This window comes from Strix uralensis, chromosome 1 (genome assembly GCF_047716275.1).
Source record: "Strix uralensis isolate ZFMK-TIS-50842 chromosome 1, bStrUra1, whole genome shotgun sequence".
Lineage (NCBI taxonomy): Eukaryota > Metazoa > Chordata > Aves > Strigiformes > Strigidae > Strix > Strix uralensis.
The window spans coordinates 149,816,059-149,836,267 of record NC_133972.1 but is presented as its reverse complement, the minus strand read 5'-3'; the positions used below and the strand labels follow the sequence as shown (position 1 = coordinate 149,836,267).

The 20,209-nt window shown below is 39.5% G+C and overlaps 1 protein-coding gene across 1 annotated transcript in view; it reads right to left on the bottom strand.

Annotated features, from left to right (window-relative positions):
* Positions 1-20,209, bottom strand: part of CPQ (carboxypeptidase Q) — a 162,778-nt gene that overhangs the window by 97,453 nt on the left and 45,116 nt on the right. Inside the window, exon 4 of the mRNA XM_074885026.1 lies at positions 850-1,057. Coding sequence (XP_074741127.1) covers positions 850-1,057 — 208 coding nt within the window. The remainder of the gene's footprint in view (positions 1-849; positions 1,058-20,209) is intronic.

Here is a 20,209-nt window from a genome sequence, read left to right as displayed (position 1 = left end):
TTCCATGTTGTAAGCTGACATAGAAGATTTCATACCAGGCACAAATCCTTCGGCACCATGAATTTAGTTTGTATGATTTTTGGCAACAAGTTGGAAAAAAAGAGAAAGAAAAAAGAAAAGTCTTGAAATGGAAACCAACAATTTAGGATTAACTAGTGTTTGAACAGAATTTGCAGATACTTTTTTGCGCAGATGGTTTATTCCTCCAAACTAACACATACAACTCCTGCTAAACACAGCAATGATTTGCACATGAAAAAACATCCCCAAAAAAGTTAAACTGACATCCTGCATTCACTTTTACATTTGACAAAAAACCCAGGCAAACAATTTTATTCCTGGAGAGCAGAACCTGGCTTATTTGCCTGATCAAGAAATCAGTTGAAGATCATTAACAGAACAGTAAGTAAACTCCAAGCACAAATCATTATGGCAACTTTAACTTACCACTTGTAAAACAATAACTGTAGTCGTTACAGTGTTAGGATTTCACTTCTGCTTATATACACACTTCTTTGTACGCCTGTGCAGATGGTACTATTTAAAGTGAGCTTTAAGCCAGGGAAACGAAAAGAAGGAGGTTAAATTGTGTACAGTTTAGTTGAATTTCCTCTTCTTAGAACACAGTAATTCTTACAGTTATCTAAAACAGATCCTAGTATGTTAGAACCAAGCCTGGTGGATTCAAACCTGCTACATGAAAAAGACTGAAATGGTGAGATGTCTGAAATGCAGAAGAGAAGATGAATAAGAGTTATTCGTTTGAGGGATTTCTTAGCTGTTCTTTGGGTTTGTTTTTTTACATTTTTAAAGAACAAAATAAGTTTCTTTTTGTATATTCTCACTCACCTGCTCTGGGTACTTGCTTCCAACTATCTCTGCCACAGTGTTAAAGGAAGGAGAGTCTGGATAGGTCTTAGCCCCCATCTTCAGGTGCACAACGATCTTAGTGCCCCGGAAAGACATCCGTGACATCATTTCAGCATCTTCCACAGAGATGCAAGCAGTGGGAATCCAGGGTACATCAGGCTGGTAATTCTGCCACCCAGTATGTGGGCTGTGAAAAGAAAAATAAAAACAGTGTTAACAACTTAGCTCTGTAAGTTGTTATCATTATTCCAGACTTATTAAAAAAAATACTTTCACTATCATCCCCAACAGACTCTCAAAAAGGATATATTTACTATTTTTAAATAAACCTTTTGATAAAATACATCAAGTGTTTTTATACATCAGAGTATCTGACTTACCATTCTGTATGTCTGGAAAGCTATTCTCTGCAAGCTTTATTTAGGTCATTGCCATGCTTTGACATTACAGCAGTAAATGCTCTGACACCACATTCCCTTCATTGCTTTATTAGGAAGAAAAGCAATGAAAAGCCAGTAAGTGAACAGTTCATAAGTAGTGCATTTTTTGTCCTGTGACAAGTAATGAAATCGAAATTCACTACTTCAACTATCTCAACATCAGACTGGAGATTTATTTCGAAGAGCACTAATATGAGAAACTTCAGGAAAAAAATAAGACAAGACCATTACAAAAATGTACATTTATTTGTTCTCAGTACCTTGAGATTCCAACCACTACCTGTAGACAAAAGAGAACTAAAAAGAAAAAAATACAATTAACTTTACACAAATTATGCAAAGAAGAAGAATATGCACCACTAGATGTAGGGCTTTAGTGTCTTCCACTTAGGAATAGCTATGTCTTGTGGAAATAAAAAAAAAGGAAAAAAATAAAACAAAAATAATCACAAAGTTCCTCTGACATTCACGTGCAATATGGAGTGACTTCTTTCCTCTCAGAAAGCTGCAGAGAGTTTCTATTTAATTTCTATTTTATTTGACTATTTAATGCAATTATTTCCCTTCCAGAGACTCCATCTACTATCACTGCTTGCAGAACTAACTGGAGAGAGTGATTCCACATTTGATATCACAGGATCACTAAAAACGAATGGACAAGTTCCTTAGCAAGTTCCTTCAATATTTTTTCACATTTGGCCATTATTTACATATTTCTAATTTTCTGATGCTTCTGTTGAGATCTTTGGATCTGACTTGGAGAAGTACTGAGCATTACAGCTGCAGCTGAAGTCAACACTTTTAAAATTAAGTTGTATATAAAGCCAGATACAGCAGAAAAAAACATGTGTGGGAAAAAAAAGAGAAATCAGAATTTACATGTGTGCCCAAATTCGCAAATATTCGTGATATTAAATCATTCATTGCCTTCATTTCCCACTTGTAAAATTGGAATAAAAATACTCATATCACAGACAGGAAAAAAGTGAATAAAAATACTCTTTGTTTCAAGAGGACAGACTCGATGAACACTTTTGAGAACCATTCTGATACCGCAATAATGATCAGAAACTGACTGGTATACATGTCCTAAATCCTAGAATAAGCTTAGAACTGCGCATGGAAATATTAGGGTAAAACTCTGAATAAGCAGCTCTCTAGTACTGGCCATCCTCTGCAGGAAGTCTGTAAAATGAAATAATACATCTGCAACCCTTTATTCCAGGTCTACTTTGTAATTCTCACATTTCAGTCACTACTCCAGAGGTGTTTTCAAAATACATAAAATATCCAGCCATCTAGAGGCTTCTTCAATATTCTTATGAATATACTATTTTTGTATTTCTCTCAGTTACTAAATTCTGACTTTATCAGCAAAATGCCAGTGAATTAAGTTTCTGAAGGAAATATCTAAAGCTAAATTGTATCTTTATCTACAATGTTACCCTATGGAGAAAAGCCAGAGTTGAAGCTTTCAAACCAGATTACAGACATTCTTCACATCAGCTGTTACAAATTTTAATACTATTTATCCATACATTTATAACAATCTCAGAACAGTTGAGGTTGGCAGGGACCTTTGGAGGTCATCTGGTCCAACCCCCCTGCTCAAGCAGGGCCACCCAGAGCCAGCTACCCAGAACCATGTCCAATATGTGAAAATCTTCACCTATGAGCCTACTTACAGTAGCAGACACATATTTTTATACATTTAAACAGAAAATTTAAAAAATTGGGGGGATTTTTAAGTCTTCTAAACTGGAAAAAATACGCTTAATTCCTGGAGGAGATGTGGTGAGGAGGAAGGGAGAAATACACTTTGTAAGGATACAGATTAGGTAAAATGGGAGAGATTATTCAGTTCTATTTCTTTAGAAGAATAAATCCTTCTCAACAAGTCATATTATAATCAATAACGTAACCCGCTGAGCAGATATGTATAAACATTTATTTGAAAAGAAAACTAAAAATCAGTTACAGAGGTCTTATGGGAGCTGCTTCAGAGTGCAGACAGATCTGTTTATTAGGTGGCAACAGTTTAGGAAATTATTGCTCCCAGTTGTTTACGGCTGAACCTCATGCGAAGGCTGGTGCCCCTTCTCCTCATCAGCTTTGCAGGTTGAGAGATCCATAACTCACCTTTGAAATAACAGAGTTACCCTGGTACTCAGAATCTCTTGTGCCACATAATCTCCCCCGAATGGGATAAACTCATGTAGACTTATAAAATCAGATCTTATGTATTTTTTCTTTCCCTCTGTCCCTGTAAAAAAAAAAAAAAAAAGATGGCCCCCTCACCCCCACTTTTAAACTGCGACAATTTGCTGCATATGTTTATGTGTTTGGGGATATACCCAGCATGTTAAGCAGGAGACTTTCCAAAAAACATAAAATAAACAACACACTGAAAAAAATGAGAGATTACAATTGCATGTATTAATGTTCAAAAAACCCCCTACATTCAACAACTGAGCAGAAAGAGTTTCTTCTCATTTTAAATGAATCTATTCACCTGTGTCTTCTGGCAAGATTACGTCTTAGTACTAACATGCTGTGCACGCTGAACTGCAGTAATTCAAGTTTTATTACTACCTGTATTGATTTCACTTTCCTTGTTATTTCCCAGACGCTCAACAAAAGAAACCCCTAAAACTGTATTTGTTTCCCCAATGTAAGTACCAATTACATTTCTTTTGGATGCTCAATCCCGACGCTCTACCACAACTGTGAATAAAGCTTCTGACAACCCACTGAGATGCATGCATGCTTACACACCCCAAATGAATGAACACTTGCAGGTACAAAATTTACCCCAGCTAGCCCAAAAAATAAACCTTTAAGTCACCTGGTAGTCTTGCCGTTTTTATGCTCAAACTACTATTTTGCCAAAATTATAAAGGTAAACCCAGCTACCCAGATTAAGATATTTGGGCACAGGCAGGCAGAGTCAGCAACTGTTCAGACGATACCGAGACCTGAAGGGAATGGATGACTGTCCAAATTACTGCTACAAAAAGGGAAATGGACCCTAAGCATTACCAGTACAAAGGCACAAGGCAATATCACAGTACTGAATATTCCTAATGCTACAAGATGAACTCGCATAGAAAACATTTGTGGCAGACACTAAGCACCCTGGGATATACCTGAATGAAGTTTACATGCGTGCAAAACACACCATGTGTTAAGTATAGCTATGTAATAAATTGCTTAATAAAGTGTCAAAGACTACAACAAAAATTTTCTAAGTAAATTAAGCCCCTTTATGCAGAGATAACCAAAAACTGGAAAGCCTGCTGACCATATGGCAAGACCTGAGCAAGAATCAACTAAACAAAATTAAAAAGAAATTACCAGCAGACTCTGAACAACAGATGAAGATGAAGAGAAGCAGTCCTGAGTCTGGCTGAAAACAGAGAGAAGAGGATGTAGTTCAGGAGAAAGAATTTTGGTACTTGTGGGCAAGGAAGATTTTTTTTTTTTTTCACTGAGTCTGAACAAACCCAACTTTGTAGCTATTCTTTCTAAAGAAAAAGGATTATACAAAAAAAACCCCACAAACAACCTGACTTGCATTTACCATTCCCTGCCCTTTGAAAAGAAAAGAAAGAAAAGCATCACATAGAACCAGCTTGGGAGATCACAAAGCAACTCAGAATCAGCATTCATCTTTGCAACATTGGTACCTACAGGCAAGTGAGGTGCACCTCTGGCATTTCCTACTAACACGTGGGAGTGATGTCAGCTTCTGCTGCTTCAAATCCACACTCCCTCTGAAAATGCTGTCATCCAGCAAAGCCTGAATTAATTTTGCAAAACTTTAAGGGTAATTAGGCTATTTAATATCTAATATACCCATACTCCAATACCATAGTTTGGTGTTTAGTAGAGGAGAGGAGGTAGGAGGTTCTTTTATTTTTTTTTATTTAACAAAAGTACCTGTTCTTCTGATATTAGATCTACTGGATCACCTCTTCTCCATATTTAAACTACTTTAAAAATTGAACATGTCTCGCTAGATTAATCCTTTATAAACCTATTAACGTTAATAAAAACTCATTATCATTTGGTCTTGACATTACTGTTCAACAGCTGACAAGATTCAGATAAATAAAGTGGTTGGGCTTTGCGTTGGATAAACACCTAGATTTCACATCTTGGAAAGTATTTAAGAGAAGTATCACAGTATGAACAGCAAAGCAGAGGAAAGGCTCCAAAAAATAGAGCATTTTCTCTGTTAGAAGTGCACGTCAAATGACTCATAAGAAACAGATGTGGTTTACACCTTACAGAAAAGGGTGAAAGATAAAAAAGTCGAGAGGCAGCTAGTTAGCTTTTCTTCTGAGTAAAATGATCAAATGTGGAGAAACTAAAAGGCATGGATGAAAAGATGTGCTGCTGGTGTCAGGTCAGTTCTAACTCTTGTTACTGTGGTAGCTGACTTTGCATGCTTCATTACTTCATTCCTGGACTACCAACTCTTATCTCTAAGTTAAGCTAAAATGCCCAAGGACAAATAAACTGTGTAATAACCAGTGCTTCAAGCTAAACTGGACGCTCTGATGGAAAACACATCTCAAATTGAAGCCTCAGGCAAAGATAGCAATCTCCTAAAAGGAGAAGTAGCATGACATTACAAGAACTCTAACATGACTAAAAAAAACCCCAAAACTTGATTATATGAAAGCTTACAAAGATTTACTTCAGCCATAATGTGTATACACACACCCCCAATTTCACACCAACCTCATAAAGCAAACTAGGGTTGGAAAATACAAAATGAATGTTGTCCAAGTATCTTTAGTTTACTCACTCACACAAACACATTGTGAGACTCTAATTACATACATGACCTCCTATTTTCTACAGGACCCATGCCATAATCACTGTACCAACCACATGTAAACTAAACATTCATATCAGGTCAGCTAGCTTGTTATTGACTGAAATCATAAAATACATTCCTGAATGGAACCATGACTATATATTCATCACTAGCTATACCCATAGCAAGATCACAGCCTTAACTCTTGGTTACAGGCTCACATTCTCCTCAAAGTTTGGTTCTGTTTTTTCACTTGTATATTCTACATATCACAGAAACCCCTCTCACATACAAAGTTTCGCACTTTAAAGGAGTGATGGAACATCCTGTAGCAAAGCAGAAGGGAAACTACATCTTCATCTCACGCTTAGCTATGGAGAGTATCTACTCATGAGTGCCTCACTCCTGTATCTTTCTCTTCATCAAGAGCAGCATGGCAAGGGCTGAACTCCACTAAACCCCCCTTTCCAGCACCATAAAGCCCTTACAAAACAAAACTTGTCCTTGTGTGCACTCAAACTGTGTACATTCTTTCAAAATTCTCACCATTATCTGGATAGAGAGGCCAAACTGTAACAGAATTAGTCAAAATGTCAAACGCATTATTAATCTTCTCAGAAGAATAAGGTCTTTAAAAATAAAATCAAGACTGTTCCCCGTTTACAGTCACTTGGCAAAATATAAAAGAAGTAAATTCAGCCTAATTCTGTGTTTCTGTCATCATTTGTCCCAAGATTCTCTTGCTTTGTTTGCTTCTTGTATTGACTTTGTAGGATTTGATTTGTTGGTTTATAGTAAATTGAAATAATAGCAAGACTGCTAAATTTGAAACAAAATATGAATATGCACAGAAAATTTTAAGAAACTAAGGACCAAAAATACGATGTGATACAAATACAGAATTAAATAATATAGCAGTCTGTTACCAAGGATAGAATATTTGGAGTCTAGTTATACAGTGTCTTTCAGATTACTTTGTACCAACCTGTAATTGATGTGGCATCTGCACAAATGTAATGAAGTGTAAGAGAGACTCCCGAAACTATTGGCCTTATCAAGCAGAACTCCTTTTGGAAAAGAGTACACCATTACTCTGTTACTACATGGACTCCATTTAAATTAACATTTAGAAAACTACATCTAATCAGTGCTAGGCAGTCATTAAACTTAGGTTTTACCAAACAAGCATAGTAGCTTTGGTGTAATTACATACATGCTAGGCTACAGAATGCAACTAACACATATATGTTTGTATTTCATTATAATATTCAGTACCACATGCACCAAGGGAATTCTATGATAACCACAGAAGTTTTTAAAAAACAGAGTAGATCAGATATGGTTTGTCAAACAAGAAGCAGAAGAGAACTGTGAATGGTAAAATGATCAGATGAAGCAAGTCCAATGAATTCCACCCCGGGACTATCCAACTGTTGGGAAAGTAGAAAAGTCTGCACAATCCTTTCCAAATGTCTGCAGGAAACAGAGGCTTGCATCAGCTGCTCTTCAACTGAAAAAGAAACTTTCTGCATCTTATAGACATAAGGATGACTCTCCAGCAGCTGACAATACCTTGAGGGAACCATTTAAGTCATACACCTGTTTGGCCTCCTTTTGCTCACTATGAACAACCAAGCTCCCTCCTCCTGTGTTTACATCCCCGCCTTGTGAGAACGCAGCTGTCTGCTGCACACTACCATAGGTATGTTAGCAGAGGTCTCCTGGAGGGAACGCCACTGACAGTCCTTATTGCCAGCAGCTGCAAGGCTTCTGGCTTTATGGGGTTTCTTTTTATTTTTTGTTGAACTCCTGGCTTCTCAGCCTTGAGCAGAGGCCATGTTTGTATCTTCAGTGACCCCTCTATCACCAGAGACTAGTGAGCACACAAGACAAATTAAAAAAACCTCACTGGAAGCAGATGTTATATTTTATACCTACAGGAATGATATAAATAAATCCAAACAAAAAGCCCAAAACCAAACAACAAAACCCCCACATTTTCTTTATTTGGAAAGCAGAGAATCGGACAAAGAGGCATCACAGGGCTACCAACACATAAGCAAACTATTAAACAGCTAGCTGTCTAGAATATTGATCTGGCCGTCGTACCTCCTCCATTTAATGATGTTTGTTATTATTGATAATGAATTCTTACATTAAAATTATCAGGCACAAACAGGTGTGAAGAGGCATCAGAGTTTTTAGGGTAGGATCAATTGCTCCATCAGTGCTTCCAGGGCTCTGCTTCACTGTAGGCAGTAAGTAGCAGGGAAGGTCAAGCTCTCCCATACACAGGCATATACATTAAGTCACTCCAGAAACTTGAGCCTCCTCTGGCATTGATTACAGTATATTATGGGACAGTACAGGGAGGTTCCTCCTCCTTTTGAAGGATGGCCATGGTAGAGGATAACACGCAGCCAACACTTTCAGTGAGCTAAGGAAAAGGTTAGGGATGGAGGATACTGGTCTTACCCACCATAAAACTTCCTCCTTTTCATCAGCTGACCACAGAGTTAAATAGAGAGGAGCGAAGCCTTAAAGAAGGCAGGGGAAAGTTTCAAACTTACAGAACAGGGTGTAGACGGAGCTTTTCTTCTTCCCTTCCTTCTCCATGCCACACACCATTCAGAGCAGTACTCTCTTTGGACACTGTCCTCCATAAAAAAACTGAAATACAAACCTATCTTAAACTCAGACATATTTAGGAATATATTTTCCCTACAATAGGTTGGGGCAATGCAAACAAAGCCTCATGGAGATACATTTTTTAAGTGCAAAGAGTAAGACAAGGGTAAACAGGAATACAAGGGCAGTCTAGAAAAAACCCACAATGTAGGAATGGGAATGATAGAGGGGAAACAAGTCTCTGAAGACAGCATGAGAAAGAACAGTATCTTTGCACCAAAGATGGATAAAAAGGGTGAGCTTCTAAAAGTAAAAAACTAGACAGTAGAATTACTTAGGCATTATCACCACAGATAGTATGGAATTAAATCTCAGGAGTGAAATAGAAGAGAGGAAACGGAGAAATCTAGCCATCTTTTCTGATGTTTGTGAGTATAACCCTGTTTCCACTAAAAATCAGTGGCAAATCTTCCATTAATTTCAACAGAAGGGGGAAGAAAAAACGTCTTTAAAAACTGACTGGATATGACAAGAGCAAAGGGCCTGACCAGATTCAGTCTCAAGCAGTGAGCAAAACAAAAGACACTGCAAGACACTTGTCTGGGTGAGCCCCTATATTTGCTGAAGAAAACTGAAACTCTGAAACATCTTCACTACATGAATGCTTCGTTTGTTCCCACAGATCTGATTTCCATAGAATATTAAACTCCTTTTTGATGTTCTATTAAACAAACCAACACTTTTACTGTTTAAGTAAAAAAAAATTTTCAGGTCAAGAGAATAAAAAGTATGTTAGTAAAATTAATACAGAGGGGGTGCCACTTATTCCCCTCAAGTGAGAGATTTTAGTAGTGCCACACAAAAGGAACTATTTTAACATCACCTGATCATTATATTTGCTTATCTAGTTCACATATTATACAATGACACTCACACAACGTAAAATGCAATGTAAGTGATAAGGATACTTTATCTAATAGTGTGTTACAGTGATTTGGTAAACTCATTCTCTAATAAAATGGTATGTTTTTATTTTCAAAACTCAGTCAAGTCTTGCCTGTTGCTCCAAAGTTACATATACAACCTGAATTTTTCAATCTCAAATTTGAGATCCACTGTAAACAGAAAAATTCCTTTTAGCAACAGAATATATTTTTAAAGCTTATTATAACATGATAATAACTCCTGTGAACTAGGACTAAATATTGAGCAGCACGACAACATGTCATGCCAAGCGTGAGCATTCTTTCCCCAGCTGTATTTGTTGACTGTGGCAGATTCTCCCAAAAGCTTCATAATCTACATCAGATGAAATACAAAATGTCCCAATAGGTACATATTTCCTCTGAACAGCTCCTTTCTTGGCAATTAGTGTTGTATCTGGGAAATGAAGAGTGTCAGGCTGAAAATAAAATCTTTCTAGTGCAAACCACAGTTGGGAGAATGATTGAAATCAGTTCTGGGGATTTTCCCATGCTCCTGGTTTCTTTGGGAGCATGCAGGAAGAACACCCAGTACACAGCAGCTGCCATGAGGAAATGAATGTAGGGGTTTCCCGAGAAAATAGTTAAGTCTTGAGAACTGAAGTAATTTTCCTTCCTCAAAAGGAAAAAAGAAATTACTGTCAAATGGCAACAGTTTCTCAGTGTTTTGTTTTAGATACCAAGTTTGTTGTGCTCTTCAATACATACTTGTGCTGGGTTTGTATGGCAGGGGTTTTGGTAGTGTGGGAGGGGGCTACAGAGGTGGTTCCTGTGAGAAGCTTCTTGAAGCTCCCCCAGGCTCCAAATTGGACCCACTTCTGGCCAAGGCTGAGACAGTTAGCAACAGTGGCTGCGCCTCTGTGATCATGACTCAACTTTCTTAAGTTAAGAAAGGGAACCTGAGAGGAAGGGTTGCAAGGGAGATAGATACCTGTGCAAACACTGAGGTCAGTTGAAGAAAGGAGGAGGGGGCGGGGAGGTGTGCCAGGACAGAAACTCCCCTGCAGCCCATGGTGAGAGGACAGGCTGCCCCCCTGCAGCCCATGGAGAACCCCACATCGGAGCAGGTGGCTGAGCCCAAAGAAGGCCAGGACTCTGAGGGAAGCCCACACTGGAGCAGTCAGTTGCTGGGAGGACGGCAGCTCATGGAAGGGACCCACGCTGGAGCAGTCTGTGAAGAGCTGCAGATAGTGAGAAGGACTCACATCGGAGGAAGTTTGTGGAGGACTATCTCCCGTGAAAGGGACCCCATGCTGGAGTAGGGGAAGAGTGTGAGGAGTCCTCCCCCTGAGGAGGAAGAAGCAGCAGAAACAATGGGTGATGAACTGACCGCAACTCCCATCCCCTGCCCCTGCGCCACTGCAGGGGAGGAGGGATAGAATCAGGAGCAAAGCTGAACCCAGGAAAAAGGGAGGAGGGGGATAAGGTGTTTTTAAGATGTGGTTGTATTTCTCACTGTCCTACCCTGTTTGATTGGTAAATTAAGTAGTGGTGGAGGTGGTGTTCAAATTAAATTGATGTTTTTTCTGTCTTTTGCCCATGACCATAATTTGTGAGTAATCCTCTCTGTCCCTGTCTCCCCCGGAGCCTTTTGTTTTATTTTCTCCTCCCCATCCCTGAGGGGGAAGGAGTGAGCAAGTGGCTGCCTGGTGCTCAGGTGTGCTCTGGGCTTAAACCATGACAATACTATATACTCATAATATTTTGGTTATTGTTTGAAGGTTTGTGCTCTTCCTATTTAATTCTGGGGATAACGCTGATTCCTTCATCATCTGCTGAAGGGGAGAGAAAAGATTACTCTCAATCCCACTCTTACATTTTATGGATTTCTTTAATATCTAAAAAAGACTGCCTAGGAGAGTCTCTGCTGGAAGAGAGACTGTGAAACAACACAATTTTCTTTTCATTAGTTGATCCATGTTGCTGAGGAAAATGTTGTTGGAAAAAAGGTAGCAGGCTGGAGGCTTTTGTTAGCATGTACAATAGTGATCATGACTTTTATAGTCTGTACATAAATTTAAATACACAAATGCTTTTGGACCTTAAACAAGAGATATGGGCACACAGCCAGTCAGATCAGATGAAGTATGGTGGTGGAGCAGGTGAACTGCATTTAGGTACATTACGAGATTCCAGACCACCTGAAAAGTTGACAGCCATGGGAATGGCACAGCTCTCCAAGCTCACCTCTGGTAGCTCCAGAAGAGGGCTGTTGGGGGGGGGACCACGGGCTTCCCCACTTCTTTCTCACCCGTCTGTCCTGGGTGTCACCCTTCTGCTCAGCCTTCACAAGAAAGGGCATATAGCGAGTCACCTGCACTTATAGACTTGTGCACACACCACAGCCTTAGAGCTCAAGGCACAAAAACACTGAAGCCCACCTAGTGCAACACTTCAAGACAGCAACAGAATAAAACGTAGGAATTTTCTTCCCAGTGTTCAAATGCTAACTAGGAATGATTTTTCCCCACTGAAGAACACTGTGCAGGAAAGTTATCTTACTGATTGTTAATGAATAATGTTAACACTGAGACCACATCTATAACTTTATGAATAATGTACATAGAAAATCTGTTAAAAAACTGTATCTACTTAGAAAGAAATGTATCATATAATTTTAGAAGCAGAACTGTGTTTTACAAGCTAATATGCACAGGCTGAATTAACTTGCAGCTGTCGAGAAAATCTGTTTCTGTAAAATACTATACTTCTGTGTGAGCTTAGTAGAGTTACTTATTCACTGGAAATGGTACTTGTTTCAAATCTAGATTGTCTATAAACAGATACTGAATTCTACAGAACAACTCTGAATGTGTGCAGTTCATAACTATTTATCACATAGTTTAAAGCAGTTGTTCTGTAAGTGCCCAAAGATCATTCGCAGCTTGCAAAGCCTTTGTACACCCAGCCCCCAAAGAGGGCTTTTAATAGTTTCATCGACATGAAGATAAAGGTTCACTGACCTGCAGGTGAATCTTGTGATGTAACCCATAAACTGATTAATACCAGTATTAACAAAACTCCTGGTTTAACAGGACAGTGCTTGATCCACGACTCAACCACTGAACTGTTCACCTGCAATGAACAGTTGATGGTTGACATGACCCATGGTACACTGCAAATCACTAAGTATCATTTCTTGCTGCCAGAGCTATGAAACTACTGAGTGGCCTGGCTGCAAAAATACTGATAAAACATCTTCTTCCTTGGAAATTTGTGATTTGTCAAACATATGGTGAAGACGGACCCGTCTAGGAGCTTACTTCTGAAACCCTGACAGCCAGGCTGTCCAGCTCACAGGTCTGCTCCCTGCTGACCCTGTAACATCCTTCTAAAAAACTCGAGTGGAGGTGGAAAAAACAGTGTATTTGTGTTTAGAATTTCTCAGTCACAAACATACATGGACTAAAAATCCCTTCAAGCCTCACAGATACTTTCTCTAATACCCAGCAGTTACCCAAGCATACCAAACTGACCTGAGTGCTTTCAAATCCCATTACATTTTCTTTAATCAGCTAGCTTGACTTAAGAGTAACAACACCCTCTTTCTATACATCTTGTTTATACAGATATATAGCCAAGCACATCACATCATGAGCTGACACTGATCTAAGTATTTTAAATTGTTCATTTTTAAAATTTTGTATTAAAAGTATGACCAGTTACATTAGTTGTTTCAATTTAGACACATTATGGGGGAGATTCTCATAGGAATGAGGGACATTCTCCTTCCCTGTGCTGGGTTTGTGTGGCAGGCTTTTTGGTAGCAGGGGAGGGGGCTACAGCAGTGGCCCCCTGTGAGAAGCTTCTGAAATCTCCCCCAGCTCCAAGTTGGACCCACCTCCGGCCAAGGCTGAACCAATTAGCGACGGTGGCCGTGCCTCTGTGGTAATGTATTTAAGAAGGGGAACCTGGGAGGAGGAGCTGTGGGAGTTAGGAGGAGGAGTTGTGAGGAGGACACCTATGAGAACAATGAGGTCAGTGGAAGAAAGAAGGAGGAAGGGGGGGAGGTGCAGAGACCCCCCTCAGCCTGTGGTGGGTCGGCAGGGCCACCCCCACTGCCACCCATGGAGGTCACCAGTGGAGCAGATGTCAACCTGCAGCCCATGGAAGACCCCACACCGGAGCAGGCAGCTGCGCCCAAAGAAGGCCACGACTCTATGAGAAGAAGCCCCCAGTGTTGTAGTTCGGCACTGGGAGGATTGCAACACACGGGGGTGACCCACAATGGAGCAGCATGGGAACGGCTGCAGCCCATGGGAAGGACTCATGCCAGAGAAAGTTCGTGGAGGACTGTCTCCTGTGAGAGGGACACCACGCTGGAGCAGGAGGGAATGTGAGGAGTCCTCCTGCTGAGGAGGAAGGAGCAGCAGACTGACCGTAACCCCCATGCCCTGCCCCCTGTGCCGCTGGGGGAGGGAGGAGGCAGAGACATCAGGAGCAAAACTGGGCAGGGGAAGAAAGGAGGGGTGGAGGAAGGTGTTTTTAAGATGTGGTAATGCTTCCCACTGTCCCACTCTGTCTGTTAAGTAGTGTTGCCCTTAGTGTTTGAATTAAAGTGATGTGGTTTTTTTCTTCCTCTAATGAGTCTGTCTTTTGCCCGTGACTGTAACGGGTGAATTATCTATCCTTATCTCCATTCCTGAGCCTTTTGCTTCATTTTCTTCTGAGAGGGAAGGGGTGTGTGAATGGCTGTGTGGTGATCAGTTGCCCTCTGGGGTCAAACCACAACATTTCCTTTCTCAGGAAACTTCTATGAACAAGCATTATCTGGAAGTCTGATGCTTTACAATGGTGTTGTCCAATTCCTTGTTATCTTTTTGCATTCGTCTGCATTCTGACATCTTTTCACTAATTCTTAAGTCATTTCACTAAGTAACATTGAAATATCTGAGGAATAAAAGGTACTGCTCTATATGGGAAAGGATTAAAGGAATCCATCACTGATTGTCACTGAGAAGTACCATACAAAGATTTACATGACTGAAACCTATTTTAGGCACCGAAAACCAGTTGCACTTCTAAAATCATAAATTGCAGCTGCACTGATTATTCCAAGTAGCTCTGCTAAAGTTTTCTCATGGGTATGCCTATTCACATCACATTTATGGCAAGAACGAAATGTTAGAATTCTCTCAGACACTGCAGAACACCATTTCTGTTTTCCTAGATTGTCAGCATTATAAACTAAGTAAAGGAAGAGGGAAAAGAACACATAGTTTTGTGGAGTTACTGCTTTGGATGGTCTCTCAGATGAACCCTGCAGCCCAGGATTCTGGACTCCAGCTGCTGGCTGCATCTGGACAGTGTTGAACCCCTGCTCAAGCTCTTTGGGCCTGAGCACAAATGTAGATCCCTCTAATGTCCTTTCTGGAGATAGAGTGTGTACTCAAGCTGCCTGGTCCCTTCACAGTCTTTTTGGTTCTCACATGGCTCCCAGCAGCAACTGCATCCTTCTCAGAGCTTGAAACTGGGAGCCCTGAAAGTTGTTTCCTTCTTTGGAGACTGTGGGGAGAGATACTTGGAGACACAGACCCTCCTCAAAGAAGGATCACAGTCTACTCCCTGAAAAGGTGCAAGCAATACACAGATTATAAAACAGCTAAAACCTCCCTTACGTCCCACCTGTGAGCTCACTCTTTCCAAACCTCAGACTCTTGGCAAAATCACATTTGAATTCCAGGACCTGATTTCTAAATCTCATGTTGTCCTTGATGACAAAGAGTTGTTACTAAGAAAAAGCTGCCTACTTTTATGAAATTCCAGCTCCCTCATGCTCTCTCCAGCAGCTTCAGCTCTCTCATCGTGAGTTGTTACTGAATTGAACTCAAAATCCAAATCCTTTGAGCTACAGTCAACCAATCAGTTTTAACTATTTACATTTGAAAATACGATATTCCAAGGTAACGACCTGTATTCTTTGTCATTCACCTCCTGACAGAGCCTTCCCACAGATCACTGTTAGGTCAATGGGAAGTCTCAATCTAGCAGAAGTTAACAATCAAACACACTACATTTTATTTCATAATAACAATCCATGGTTATCATGATGTATTATTACATAACCTACTGTTATGTAATAATACAACTGTTCCTTGCATTTGGCACAGGCAAATTACTGCAGAATCTACTATTGACTACCTATTCACAGTTTAGAAGAGTAAACTTTTAATGTTGTCTTCTTCACAGTAAACAATGTACAAATGTTACAGTAAATTAACATTCAAAAAGATATTACTGTTGCTTGCAAACAGGGAAAGAGAGAAATTACTGTGAGCTACTCAAGATCCCACGGGGACAAAAGGCAGGTGATGAATGGAACTTCAGAATCCATGGTTTTAGTTAATTCACATGATTATTCTCCCCTGTCTGACAAACGTATCTTTTGTTGTCCTGTGCAGAAATGTCTAGAATCAATCTGGATTTTACAGAGCTAAATAGTACAATAGTTTCAATATCTCTTGTTGAGGTATATTTTGTGTGCTTCACAGTCACCAGCAAACTAATGTGATGAAATCCAAATAGAAATAAGTAAATCAGAAACTATGTGGTTCCCTTCTTGTTTTGTGATCACAGTAGATTAAAAATCTAGGTATTGCAGTCAAAGCTCAACCCTGCTCTATAACAATGAACAGAAACATATCAAAGACAACACCTCTCTGTCAGAGTATTTGCAATATTCATATCAGACAGCCAATGCAGAAGTACTGCAGAAAGTGACCAAGAAAGCAAGGTAATGGTGAAAGTTTAGCAGAAGTCACAGACCCTAGTCACCTACCCAGCTAATGACATGTGGGAATGATCTATAAATACCGAACCAAAGGTCAGATTTAAAAAGGAAAGTTGGAAGAGAACGAAGTTATGGCTTTAGGTTTGCACCATCCTCCTAAACATAGAAACAAAATGAGAGGAAGTATAAGGTGCCTGAAGGAGAGGACAACAGGCAAGTAATCAAAGCTGGCGTCACTGGCAGAGCAGAGACAGGAGTTGGCATCTCTCATTTAATAAACCAGATGGAGAAGGATTTTCACCATTTAGCCCTACCCTGCAGGCAAGACCAAAGGATTAATATTTGATGCAACAAGATGGACATGATAAGAAAGAGGCTCAAGTGACTGATTCGATTTGAAGGGGAAAACAATGCTGGAGAAAAGGATTAAAGTAATTGAAATGGTTAGACTTACAAGGCACAAGACATTATTTCTACCATTGGACATCAACATCAGGCTACGTTTAGGAAACAATTCTAAACAACAGCTGTGGAATAACTGGCTCTGACTTCCTAAAAACACAAGTCAAAATTTTTGTGCCATAAGTAAGGGGTTTCATCATACAAACAGGTCTAGCTCATCATACTTAAATGCCTGACATACATCACAGTAGAGCTAACGCAGCAGGGTGAGGCCATCCTATGTGAAGACATTTAATGAAATAACACAAAAATACCCTACCATATGGACAAGCCACAAGCAAGACTGTGGGAAGTGGAAGAACCAGCAAAAATGAGAGGCCCCCTACCCCCTGAAAAACAATGCAAGCATTCTTGTAAAGAGAAAACATAATATGTTGGAGCAAACCATACACATTTGCTCAGATGTTTAAGAAAACAAGCCAAACAAAATGAGGAATTAGCATTTCCAAATCCTCTGCATGCCTGGGGCATAAACCAGAGATATTGTGGATATTAACAGTTGGCTAGCATATTAAGTATATTTTTAAAATGGCACCTAGATATGTCTGCCTCTTTGTTTTACATGACTTAAGTAAAAGGTTACATATCAAAATAAAACATGTTGTGGTATGCAAGAGATTCTGAAGCACACAAATCCAGCCAGAGTCCCTACATAAACCTGTGTTCACTTTTGGAAATTACCAATACACCTTGAAAAGAATACTTCAGATGTTTTACAGCAGATAAAACATATATCATAAATAAAACTTTAATACATACATGATAAAACTGTTCTGTAATATGTAGATAATTTTTAGTAACATCATCAGATTAAGAACAATACCAAATAGATTTTGAAAATGCATCTTGAGTAATACAGGAAGTAGAAACAATAGTCCATGGGAAGTACAAACTGGAAAACCAATTATAAGACCTGAAAATAATAAAATTGGATAGGCAAGATGAAGTTATATAGTGGACCTCTGTATAAGCTGTTTCAGCATTGCTTGGACCAAAATTAAGAAGTGAGTTGCTGTGTAACTTGAAATTAATGGAGTTAATCCTAGAATACATCAAGAAACAGAACCTTTACTCTCTCTTTTTCTTTTTTTTTTAATGAAAAAAGGAGAGTATCAGGCTAGGATACCCCAAACACCAATTCTGTACCATTCTGGCACAACCATTCTGGTACTATTTGATCTCTTCTGGTTGTCCAGAGCCATGTGCTCATGTGCTCTGAAGATGAACACTCCAGATAAAGTCCTCAGTGCTGCACTTACACAGAAAAAACACAGAGAATTACAGAGAAATGAAATGACAGTCCACATATTTCCCAGATCTTATCAGCAACTGAAAATAAATACATCCCTTGTGAAAATAATTCATTGGCCTTGTATTACTCAGATACCTCTCTGTAATCTTTATCTGCATTTTTGTTGTCAGGTTTTCCTTCAATCCTCTACATTTATGGTTGCCACATACTAGTGAGACATGTTGTCAGTGTAATGAAGAAAACTGAATATTGTGAGAACATTAAAACAGAACCTGCAATTAATGGATCAAGACATTACAATGAACTCAGATGGTTCTAAACTTGCTAACACGGCTTTTGTAGGCACAGCAACTCATACAGACTCAGAAGGGGTTGGTAGCACCGAAGAAAGCCGGAGCTGATTACGGCGAAACAGGAAATCATGAAAAACTGCTGAAGTTCCCAACACTCAACCCACAGCAAGCACAGCTGTTAACTCCTTGAAGGTCAGTACAAGAAACCCAAGACTTGGCAGTTTTACACGTCCAACATCTTTATATACTTGAACCAGTAATGCAAAGGTAGAATAAAACTGTTCCTTTAAATCTTACCAACTCCAGAATATTACCAAATCTAATCATGGTACCCAAATAAGACCAGAGTTAACATATGTTATTCATGATATGGGTAGCCATCTAGCCACCAACAAAATGTGTGAGTCAGTAATGTTAGGAGAGAGGGTGGGCCTGAAGAGAAGGAAAAAAATCTTGAATACTACATTGATAAAAGTTTGCCTTGGGAAGCTACTGGTGAGGAAGCGAAGATTTCAAAAGGACCATTATCCTCACAGCATCCTTCTGGTCAACAGAGTCTGTTGACAAAGATTCTACTAACCCTTTACCTGCTTCTACCAAGCACAAAAATTACAGGATACTGCTTATATTACTAGACACTAAATGGATGAAACTCTTCCCAACTACATTAATGTATTCCTGAACAGAAGTAGTCAAAACTAGGAGGAGGCAGAGAAAGCCCGTGTTAGTCTCATCAGCATTTTACTGACTTTGTAAGAAAACAAATATACGAGATGTATGAAATTACCCAGAGGTTTCAGATGTTATATGAAGCCCTGTCTACTGGAAAAAAAAACCAGAGTGATGCAGTTCAAAGCAAAAAGAGGCAAAAAAATTGGCAAAAGCCAAAGAGAGATTGGAACTTAAGAAACATCATCTACAGATTTCTCACTGTTATGAAGTTACCTGAAATTTGACTCCTTAATCACTGTTCAAATAGCAAGAACCCACTGTACAATATGATCATCTCCAAAAGCACAGGCTCCATTTCTTCTAGCGACATTTAAGTTCTCTTGCTGACAGCTAGGATTTGCCCAAAGGTGAGCACTGCAGAATGCAGTCTGGCACGTTGGCCTTCTGGGAACATAGGAAGCAAAGTAAAAATTAATGAATTGTCAGTCAACAACATATATAGACATCCTGGAGAGAAAGCCCCTAAGTGCAGGGCAAGAAAATAAATCCCACACCACCAATTCATATCTCTAAGGGCAGCAAGACAACATGCATAGCACTATGAAACATAACTAGAATCTTCCACAAGCTCACCAGAGACTTATAAAACATGGTCTGCTCTTATTTCCTCTTGTTACACCTCAAACAAGGGTTTTATCCTTGTTTCCTGGTCCCTTAGTAGAAAAGAAGACAATATTGCTGTATCCTATTGCCACAGGATATTGCCTTACGACAGTCTCTCATTGAGATGTTTCCTATAAACAATTCCTGCTGCTATACTAATCCCGTAAGTGAAAAGTGTTCACAAATAATCAGTGGTGCTTCCTGATTTCTTCAGACATGCTACAGCATTACTGTTACATCTCTAGAGTTATCATCCAGCTTCCTGAAGCCTTTATGTCTTGCGCGTTCCCCAAGCCTCCACAAAGCAGACAGAGGATCCTGCCTACTCAGAACGAGACTATTTTTATAACAATTCTACAGTGTCAAAAGCAAGCACACACAATATCAAAGA